The sequence below is a fragment of the Anguilla anguilla genome, chromosome 10 (assembly GCF_013347855.1).
Source record: "Anguilla anguilla isolate fAngAng1 chromosome 10, fAngAng1.pri, whole genome shotgun sequence".
NCBI classification, from domain to species: Eukaryota; Metazoa; Chordata; class Actinopteri; order Anguilliformes; family Anguillidae; genus Anguilla; species Anguilla anguilla.
This window is the reverse complement of record NC_049210.1, coordinates 35,300,831-35,312,109: the sequence shown is the minus strand read 5'-3', so window position 1 is coordinate 35,312,109 and position 11,279 is coordinate 35,300,831. Positions and strand designations below refer to the sequence as shown.

Below are 11,279 nucleotides of genomic sequence, written 5' to 3'. Positions count from 1 at the left end.
CCCCCTTCTATGGTGTCCAAGGTTTGGGAAGCAATGCCATAGAGCACCTGCCACCCCAACCTGACCCAACGTACCGTATCTGTCAGTCGTTAACTCTTTAAGGTGTGACATCACAAATATGTGATTGGAACGTTCTGAACTGAACATTCTAACGCAATGCTGCTGTAACAGCCACTAGTGGTAACTGAAACCATGGAGTCCTAGAACACTGACTTAGAATTCTGAAAGAATATTCTAATAAACCTACTCAAGTAGCTTTCTGTTAATGCCACTTATTTAAAGGATTAAATGAAACCTTCAAAAACAAAAAGAAACCGGCAAATAACAGCCTAAAAGTATTCTATGGTACGTTGGGTTACTTGATGTGCAACACAGGTTCTGGAAGGATCTCTCAAATGCTAACATGTGGCTCAGGGCTTGGGTCCAACGTGTGTGCGCCATTACCGCCAACAGGACGACCTTGCCGATGAGCCCCGGCGAAGTAGACGCTTAGAGCTCTAATTCACCTCCCCGCTCCGAAAACGTTTGGATAATGGTCCCCAAATTTTTGGCTCGTCCCTCATTAGGCAATTCCCAGAGGCTTGGGGAGTGGGGGGGTGTCTTTATTTCTTTACTCCTCTATTGGGGAAGTGTGGTGGATGGAGGGGGGGTGGGGGGGGGGGGGGTGGGGGGGTCAGATCAAGCCTCTTTGCTTGGAATTTTCCATCTATTCTAGAGCATTGTGTGACTCCTCCTCCTACCCCCCTCCCTAAAGCAGACTGCTAAACTCCCCCCCCCCCACCCCCCCTCATTCCAAACTCGAACGCACACACTGCGAAGGGGTCCCAGGACCACCGGCACACACAAGAGGGGGGGGGTGGGGGGTGGGGTTAGCCTCGACGCTACCCCGAGTTAAAGTTGAGTTGATTAACACGCTTCCTCACACACATTAATAAGCCCTTAACTGCTGTTAGGAGTCGTACTTTTTAGCCCCCGGGTTCACAGCGTCTCACCTCCCAACCCTGGCTAATCTCCAGGCCTCTCGGAGATCACAGCCCGCCGCCCCGGCGTTTCAGCCGCGCTGAGTTCCTTAGCGCTCGCTAATACAGAAGTTTGGGAGTTCACTTTACTCCCAACGTTAGCGCTAATCCAGTTACCCATTTTCTGCCAGTCAAGCGGAGGGACGGGGGCGGACGAAAAAAAAAAAAAAACGGCATTCACGGCTGTAAGGAGCTCCCTGAGATTTTCCCTCCGAGCGCGCTGGGACGGATTACGGTCCCCGCCTATTGGGAAAAGAGCAAAGGACAATCAACCCACCCCGGGCCTGCCTTTTCTCTTAATGCCACTTATTTCAGTAAAATGACCACAATACTTTTTTTTTCGCCCCTCACCACCCCCCCCCCCCCCCCCCACCCTCCCATTTATTGTCGCATTTTGTCAAATGTTCAGAAAGAAGGGGCCCTTTCACACAGCTGCCTGATTTCCCCCTGTCTTCCCTCTGTTCATCCACTTTCATATTTAGGCCAAAATGTTAAATGTTATGCACTTTTTAAATTTGCGTCTGTTATGAATATTTCAATTATTTTACTATTTTAGCTGCAAAAGTATGTTTCCCCCATGCTTATGAGTGGGAAATATGTGCATGCTGACTTTGGTCATTTTGTGCTTCCTGTCATTGTTTTTAAGTGGTTTTGTCTGACTTGTTTCTCCGAATGAAAGCATATATATTGCAATATATATTAGCTTGTTGAACACATTAAGTGTTAATTGTTTTAGTGGCCTTGTGTCCGCACTTCCACTTGAGTCGTTTACTGCCTCCTTTCCATTGTGTATGAATATCCATTACAAGAATGAAATGTACAACACTATAATGTAAATAATGTTCTTTTTTGAAAGTATATTTCACGGCAGTGAATTTATGCATGTGCTTTTCAAAAAATATAATAAGCATTTTTCACAGCCCTGAATTTCTTTTGATTATATCACTAACTTCGATATATTTTCCACGTATTTGTCCATTTCCGTAAAGCAGTCCGACGCTTAATTTTTTATAACCCGCGGACAGCTGCTTTGGAAGTAATTGGTCCTAATGAGAAGGCTTCGGGGTTAGCATGAGCCCGTAAGAGTTAGCATGCCACTGGCTGACGCCCATGCAAAAAGGTGTCAATCTAGAACTTTCTTTGGCTCTAACTTACAGTCAGCACTTTTGAATGTAGTTTCTGCATTCTCTGAGGGTGACACAAAGTGTAGCCGTAGCAGCAGTGGGAGTGCGATGTGTACCTCACGGACTGTATATGTATATATAAGATAAGGAATACCATACATTATTTATACCTTGTTTTACCTTCGGTGTTCCTCAAGGGGGAAGGGGGGGGAAGGGGGGAGGCGGTGGGATTCTTGTCTCGAGTCTGTGTTTTTTTCATCGCGCTGTTTCTGGATGCCCGACTTGCAGACGCAGGCGGAGGTTTCTCGTGCGTCCGCGTGCCTGATGCTCCGCGTGGTCAGAGGCGTCACGGAGAGAGCCCGTGTGTGTTTCGGCGGGTCACCTGATAATGCGGCCGAGAAGCGCGCCGCGTGGCCTGCCAAACCCCGCCGGCTCTTCTGTGTGCGTGTGTGTGTGTGTGTGTGTGCGCGTGTGTGAGAGAGAATGTGAGTGAGAGGCAGCGAGAGAGAGATAGAGTGAGTGAGAGAGGGAGTCAGAGGTTATTTCTACGTGTTTGTCTGTCTTTCTATGTGTGTGTGTGTGTGTTTTCTGTCTGTATGTGTGAAGTATGAGCATTTGTGTGTATATCTTTATGTTCGTGTGTGTGTGTATGTGTTTGCATGTATGTGTATTTTCTGTCTGCATATATGTGAAGTCAAGCATTTGTGTATGTCTTTCTCTGTGTGTGTGTGTGCATGTGTATGTGTGTATATTTTCTGTCTGCATATGCGTGTGAGTATGAGCATTTGTATGCATGTGAACCTGACAGTGGAGCAGATAGCTGGTGCCCCCCCCCCACCTCCATACAGGGCAGGAATACCCCTCTGAAGCTGTTCAATATCCCCTTCTATGCCCCCCCCCCACCCACCTCCATACAGGGCAGGAATAACCCTCTGAAGCTGTTCAATATCCCCTTCTATGGATCCCCCCCCCCCCCCCCCCCTCCACCCCGGCCTGGCCTCTTGTACAGAGAGACGGTGCTGATCCCAATCTTCCTGTCAGGTCAACCAAGAAACGCATCCGCTCCGCTCCCCGGCCCCCGAACCAACCTGCCCCCCCCCCCCTCGTGTCATTACGCCGCCGCGCCGCGGGGAGCGGGTTCGTTCCGGCGCGTCCGTGTCCTGCGCTCTTGTTCGCGCGCACATTTCCCTTCAACTCGCGTCGGTTAATTGGCAAGAGTAATTCGGTCCGACAGCGGGGGCGTCGGGGAGACGGCGGCGGGGGTGCGGCGGGGGTGACCTTTCTGCTCCTCTGCAGCCAAAAGCCATTTTTTTAACGGGGCGTTCCTGAGAACCCCGGCAACTCCCTTTTGTACTTTGTTAATTAGTTATTGATCTGAAACAATGCGCTACCAAATATGGTCGGATTAGCTTAACGCCGGCAAGGTCAGCCCGTCATACGGTGGATGTGACGATCTTTATAGCGTATTAAAGTTTTTTTTTTTTGTGTGTGTGTGTTTCTCGTCCTTTCTTCCTCCCTCTCTGTCTCTCTCTCTCTCTCTCTCTCTCTCCTGTACCTCGCCGCCTTTCTCTCCCGCGCCCACCCCCCCCCCCCCCCGCACCTCGGTAATCTCCATCTTTGTTAAGTCTCGCAAAACTTCTCCTCTGTTTTGTCGCTGCGCCTGTGACCCTCTTTCCGGCAAAGCCCTCAGCTTATTACCCTCGGAGATTTTAGAATAATACTCTCCTCTCCTGTCGTTCGCGAATCGCTACGTTTTCCTTTCACCCGGTAAACTCATTCCCAGACTGCTTTGCTGAACTGTAACCCGGCACGTAATAAAGCTGAATAGAGAAATTTTGCAGTCGCCTGACGCGTTTCGCTTTTGGTCTTCGACGTCCTCGTCGCCTTCAGGTATGCAGTCGGTTACTTCACATTACAGGCGTTCAGCAGACGCTCTTATCCAGAGCGACTTGCACTACGTTTTACACGGCATTTCACATTGTATCCATTTATACAGCTGGATATAATACTGAAGCAATGCAGGCTGAGCACCTTGCTCAAGGGTACAACGGCAGTGTCCTAGCGGGGAATCGAACCTGCGAACTTTAGGTTACGAGACTAACTCCTTACCCGTTATACCGCACGGCCGCCCGGTTAAACAGGGAGCCGCGGGGGAGCGTGCGCAGAAACGCCGTCCGGCCGCAGGAAGTGGGAGGCATCGGTAATTTCAGCCTCCCACGGCGGGCATGCATATTTCACGCGCACGCATCGTATCATCAACACCTTCGCTCTCCACGCAGGAAGTATGCATTATGTATCCGAACGACGCCCGGTGTCATCTGAGGGTACCGCCGCGGTTTCGGTTCCTGGCGTCGCCGAGCGTCCGGTTACCCACGTGTCACCGGATCCCCTTCGCCGCGGCGCCTTGCGGCGTTTTTGTGCGTGGGGCTCGGTTCCTCACCGCCGCGTCGTGGTTTCGCCCTTGGATGTGTATTTCAACGGAAGCGCGGGCGCGCAGGCACGCAAACACCGCGTTTAATTTCTCCAGACGTTTATTGAATTCGCACGTGTGTGCAGCGTTGCAGACGCCTCGTTGAAGGCTCGCGTTTTTAAATCCAAAACATGTGATTAATCGGAGCTGCTCATTTAGTTTTTAATTTAATTTATGAAAATGAATATAATGCTTCTCGTTGGAAGGGGCTTGTTAAATATCCAGTGGAGCGTGAGTTCGGGTGTGAGAGTTTATCTGTCTTTCCCGTGGACGGGGATGTTTAATTCAGGGATTTAGCAAGGAGCAGCAGCACGCCACTTGGGGTAGCAGGCCCATTCTTTGGTGGTGAAATTGAATCAAGTTTAGGAGTGGGTATTGAGTTCATGGCTTACTGTGACATCATGGGTCACATGACCACATCTGAGCAGTGCTGAACTGTTCCGGGGAAAAGTTACTTATCACAATTTCCACACACTCAAACGCCTTACTGTAATGAGGGGGAAACTCTCAACCGTTGCCAGTGTGTAGCGCCCACCTGGGTGATGAACGGCAGCCATTTTGTGCCAGAGCGCTCACCACACCTCAGCTGAGGCAGAAGTTGCGTGTCACAGGGATTCAAGCAGATGTTCGCGCATGTTTCTGTGCAGGTATTCGTGCCTCGCTTGCAGTTTATCCCCTAGGTTTGGGTTATGTGCATACAGGAGCACTTTAGGTACAGTAATGGCACAGGTGAGATACGAACTGTTGGGTGCAGAACACACCGGATGAAAACAGTGAAAAGGATTTCACGGGCTCTAGAAGCCAACCCCTAAGGTTTCCAAATCCCTAGTCAGCCTCGGCGGCGTGCGATTTCGGGAGCGACCGGGCGCATGACGACCCGTGTCGGATGTGGAACGCGGTTGTTCGGGAAGAGCGAAGTTAAGTTCTAAATCCGCCGGATTCCCCCCGCAGCAGTTTGGGATTTACGGCCCTGGGGCCTTCTGTCCAGGACTGGCGCCAGCAGAGAGAGGCCTCCCACTGCTGCTTACTGACTGATCTGAGATCAGTTACCACAGCAATGTAAAAGGCCTCTGTTTGTTGAGCCTCTACTTACAGCAATGTGAATCACCACTGACTGATCTGAGATCAGTTACTACAGCAGTGTAAAATGCCTCTGTTTGTTGAGCCTCTACTTACAGCAATGTGAATCACCACTGACTGATCTGAGATCAGTTACCACAGCAGTGTAAAAGGCCTCTGTTTGCAGAGCCACTACTTCACAACAGCAATGCGAAACACCGCTGACTGACCTCAGATCTGCTACTGCAGCAAGTGAGGTTAGTGTGTTCAGTACTTCTTGACTGATCTGAGATGTCATCGGTTGAGAGCTGAATTAACACTGGACATTTTACTGTGCACTAAATCAGTGCTGCTTCTGGCTTAACTGCTGGTACATGGTTGATCTGTAGATTCATACACGGTATATAGTGGGCCCATTTCTGAATACATACATGCATGCATTGTGCCTGTTATTCTAAGTACATACAATCTGCAGAGGCACGGAGGTACGCGTAAATGGTAAATGGTAAATGGACTGCATTTATATAGCGCTTTTATCCAAAGCGCTTTACAATTGATGCCTCTCATTCGCCAGAGCAGTTAGGGGTTAGGGGTTAGGTGTCTTGCTCAAGGACACTTCGACATGCCCAGGGCGGGGTTTGAACCGGCAACCCTCCGACTGCCAGACAATCGGTCTTACCTCCTGAGCTATGTCGCCCCACGTGGTTGTGCGTGTGTGTTCATGTGTGTGTGTGTTTCCGTGTGTGCGTGTATTCAGACCCGAGAACGCGTGCCTCTGACGCCGCCGCCGCCGCGGAGGGCTGACACGAGCCGGGAGAGAGCGGCTGTCGGGCGGGAGCGAAAGCGAGAGAATCACTCACTCCGCCGCCGCCTCTTCTGCCGCTCCTTCCTTTCTTTCTTTCTTTCGTTCTTTCTGTCCGCCGGAGCCGGAACGAAGTCGGCGGAGAATTGCACGGCGCGCGGCGCGCGTTTCGCAGTCGGCCGGGTCTGTGGAAGCTCGCGCGAAGGTGAAGCTTCCGCGCGTCGAAGGGAAAAAAAGAAAGAAATAAAAACGAACGGAGTAACAGTATTACGCCGCGGCTGCAATAAGCAAAACCAGAGTTTATTCTTCCCCCCCAGTGCTTAAGAGTCGGAGATATTCCTTTTTTATTATTATTATTATTGTTTTCATCTTTATTAATGGCGGCTTCTATCCGCTTCGGTTCCCTGCAAGATGGTGGTACCTGTTGTAGCGGCGCGGGCTACGAGCCGGAGAGAGCGGCCGAATATGTAAATAAATAAACAAACAAACAAACGAACGAACAGCGACGCAGCGACACGGACCCCCCGAAACGGCGACTGACAGTCGCTTCTTGAGACGCTGGCAACAGGTCAGCGGCGGGGGAAGCCTGTCAGGGGTTCTTGGCGCGCGCGTACAGGAAGTATGCGAAGCCTGTCACCGGGAGCGGTCTCGGAGGGGGCGAGCTGCTTCGCGGGAGCTAATTAACCCGCGGAAATAATTACACGAATATGCAAATGCTGTTTAGATAATTCGCCCCGCTATCGAGGCCCTAGGTAGTCAATCACGCGCGGCGGGGCGGGGCAGGGGGGGGGGGGGGGGGGGGAGCGGGCGGCCGGGGCCAGGTGTTGGGGATCTGCGAGCCGTTGATAAGGGGTAGCTCTGCTACCTGGCCGCCGCCGTCTTCTCCGCGCGGGGCTGCGACACGGCGGAGCGGGGCGGGGGCAGGGGGGGAGCACCGTGCCCAATCGCTGCCTGATAGGGCCCGCTCCGCACCGGGGCCCCTCGCCTCCCCGCCCCGCCCTTTTAGAAAGGCTGCTCGAGAATAGACGGCCATTTTTATTTGATATTTAATTAACCCTTTAAGGTGAAGATCACAAATATGTGGTTAGAATGTTAGTAACTGGACATTCTAATGCTTATGTAACAATCACTACTGGTAATTTAAAGTTCCGGAACACTGATTTAGAATATTGGGGGCTGGGGAAATTTACAAAAAACCTACTCTTCAAAAGGTTAAAGAGGAAGTAAGAATGTTTTTGTTTTTTTTTTCAAAATTATAAAGGAACTCCATTTCTTTCAGATACCAGTAGTGGTTGTTACATCATCATTAGAATGCTCAGTTAGAATGTTCTAACATTCTAATCACACTCTAACCCAATCTTACACCTTAAAGGGTTATAGTGCACCGTTGTGGGCTTTGAGAGCATGTTTGAACATATTGCGGGTACTCTGGACCTGCAAGAGCATTTGCGTTGATATATTTGTCTACAGAAGTTACGGTTGCAGCTTTCACGTGCTATTGTAAATATTGGAACCCCACTGACGTTGATGCCAGTGTGGCTGAACTCTCGACAGCTGCGCTGATTGGAGGAGAGATGCGGAAGACTCCTGAACTGAAGCGCGCAGACAAATGGCGTGATAAGTGTTGACGGGCACATTGTGAGTCAGTCTAGATAAGACCATCTGCTAAATGCCAGGAGCGCGGTGTATTGTGAGGCCACATCCGAAGCGTGTCACGATGACTTTAAGAAATAATAAGGGTAATTGGGTGACACGTCTAGTTAAATCAGTAATACTTTGTGCATTGGCCTGGGAGGGGTGACGGACAATTGGGTGAATTGCCTCCTGGGGGGGGGGGGGGGTAGTGTTTCAATTGGTACGGTTTCACCCGCCAAAAGCCTAATTTACAAGTGTCTTGCGACAGAAAATGACATATTTGAAACTGATATGTGTTGTATGACACTTTTTCTCAGTGCATTGGCTGGTCGAAGAGAAGCGGCTAGGCTACAGTTTTGATTAGCGGTGGCGACGTGCTAACTTAACCCGAAGGCAAGGCTTCAGAGGAATCTGACCTACCCCCGACCCACGAGCGGCGGGACCCTGGTTCTTTCGTTCGCAGAGATCGTGGCGCGGTTGCACCGCGTTGCATCACGCTTGATGACGGGTTCTCCCCACCCCCCCCCCCCCCCCCCCCCCGCTGCCCGCCCCCCTCTTTAATGTCAACAAACAAAAAAGCGCAACATGAAGGCTGAAGAATCGCTGTTCCCGGCTCGACCCCCGACTCCGCACCTTATTTTGTTTGTTGGTTTATTTTTTTACATTTATACTTTGAGTCGATGTGTGTCCGTGTGACCGTCCTGAGGGACCAAGTCTGGCCACAAACCTGCCTGACCAGGACTGACCGGGCTGGGGGTTAAGACTGCGACCCTCCTCTCTTACACTTGAGTGTTTTTAGGGGTAGCGCTGGAAATCTGGTAAAAACGTATTTCCCGATTTTTAGGTGGACCTTGTGCCGTATCCTGTTTTTAGCCCCCCCCCCCCCTTTTCCCCCCCTCTTGTGTCCCTCTTTTCATTCGCGGTTGCTTATTTTCTGCAGTGACAGCGTAACAGTTTATTAGCCAATTGATGGAAAGGTTATTTATTTATTTACGTTTCAATTATCAACTGCGTTCGCCGGGAGATCGAGCACGCCACGAACAACCGCAATTAGTGAAGGTCCATTAAAAAACGTTATATTTCTGAGGAATTTTTTGGAATGGCCTTACCAGGCCCCTCTTTCAAAGCATTTAGCAAGCCTGTACAGAGGTTACTTTTGAGGCAACGTACTGTCAATCACTTGAGGGAGGGGCAGTGTTTGCTAATAAAAATAGAAAGGAACTCTTAAGCCATGACCCTCCTTTATTTAATGTACAGCCCGTTGCATTGATGGAGGCGAAGCTTTGTTCAAAAAGTGTCTACCACGGGAATCGATATTGCAGAGATGGCAATGAGTGTTATGTTAGTTTACTGCACAGCAAGAACTTCTCTGTTCTACGTTAATTAAAACTCTCTCATTCTTTTTTGTCCTCGTCTGCTTGCGACCGTGACCTTACGATATGTTCCGCGATTATACTTTTGTCTGGGTTTATAGCCGAAGTATCAATCCGACGGCGTACGGCGCAAATTAAGATTTAGACGTAGCGTCGCGGGGCTATCGGGTTTCACATTCAGGGTGTTTACAATATATGCAAGGCTCATTGATTAAAAATAAACAGCGTTCGCAGAACCGCTACCCAACACTCTCAACACGTGGTCCTGCAAGACTTTCCGGAGTGCTCGTATTCGTAATAGGAGTTTGTTTTTTTAGCGTGCAGTAAATTGCAGCTTTGGATATTTGTTTTAATAATGGTTGTAATTAATTTTTGGTTTTTGTTTGCTCGTGTTTCTGTTGCAGGAGAACAGCTCTCCGGAGGAGCACGCCGTCTACGTGTGGGACCATTTCGTGTCGAAATCGGCGGCGAAGGACGTGTTCTTCGTCGCGCACAGTTACGGCGGCCTGTCCTTCGTGGAGCTGGTGAGTTTAAAAAAAAACAAAAAAAAAAGTTGGAAAGAACGAAAGAAAGAAAGTATCGGAAAAGAAATGCTCTTCCTCTCCCTCCTCCTCGGTCTTTACCCTAATAACGCCCGGGAGAAAAAGAGGGGGCTGCTTTTTCGATATCGCGCGGGGAAAAAACGCGACGCGACGATTAAAAATAAATAACGTTTAGTTTCTTTGAGAGGGAAAAAAAAAAAGGCGGCGCTTCTGTAAACAATCCGGTTCACCCCCGTCCCAGGGCGGAATCCTCTTCCCCGCGATCGGGGAACGAACGATGTTCCGTTAAGCCGCGGCGCGGAGCGCGCAACGCGGGAGGCCCTGGGAGAAATCAGGGAGCCTTCTCGACCTCCTCGGGAAGAAGTTATTTTTCCCGAAAAGCCCGCTCTGTCGCGCTCCGCTCGTTTCGACGCTCGGGCATTATGGTCTGTATTACGCGTGTTACGTAAGTGCTGTGCGGACGCTCCGAGCCGGCGGCTGGTTGCTCGGCGTGCGATCGCCGCGGTGACGGGCCCCGGCGATTCCGCTTTGATCTTGCGCAATTCCCGCTTAGACTCTACGTGAACCCAAATTATTTAAAGCGCGTTCTTTTATTCTGTAAAAAAAACTTGGGGGGGGGGGGGCGGTGGGCGTAGGGTAGAGGGTTTGTGGTGTCTCAGCGGTAATTCCAGGAATATCTTTGGCTTTTATTTTATTTTATTTTTTGTCTTCCCCGTATTTGCGATTTTAATCAGGCTGTTAAATATTGATGTGGCGTTGAGTCTGTGGTTTGAGCCCCTCCGCCAAGCGGTTGCGGTGGCGGTTCTCGTGACCGTTTTCCCCTGGTGGCTCTCTCTCCCTCCCCCGGGCGGGTGGGCCCCAGGTCAGAGAGACGGGGGGCGTCCGTGAGAAGGCCCCCCCCGTCAGGACCTGCTTTCTAAACTTCGCAAAAAGCTGTGTTTGCGCAAGGCAACTTCAGCATGGAGTCTCAAATCTGCATGTATTGTGTGTGTGACATGCAAAGAGGTGCAGAACGAGTCTAAGAATGTAAGACTGCAAGCACACCACACACACACACACACACACACACACACACACACACACACACACACTTTCAGAATCACTCAGAAAAAAACACCCGCACATACACCCACATGTAAAAACATGCACATAGCAACCCACACCTGCTCAATCACTCATACACACACAAACACAGATACCCAAATGGCACATTGACACATCGTATGTTCTTCACACTTACCGAATTGTATCTAAA

At 50.2% G+C, this 11,279-nt stretch overlaps 1 protein-coding gene across 1 annotated transcript in view; it reads left to right on the top strand.

Annotated features, from left to right (window-relative positions):
* The window catches only part of fam172a (family with sequence similarity 172 member A), a 171,491-nt gene that overhangs the window by 78,890 nt on the left and 81,322 nt on the right, over positions 1-11,279 (top strand). Inside the window, exon 8 of the mRNA XM_035378936.1 lies at positions 9,887-10,006. Within this exon, the coding sequence (XP_035234827.1) occupies positions 9,887-10,006 (120 nt within the window). The remainder of the gene's footprint in view (positions 1-9,886; positions 10,007-11,279) is intronic.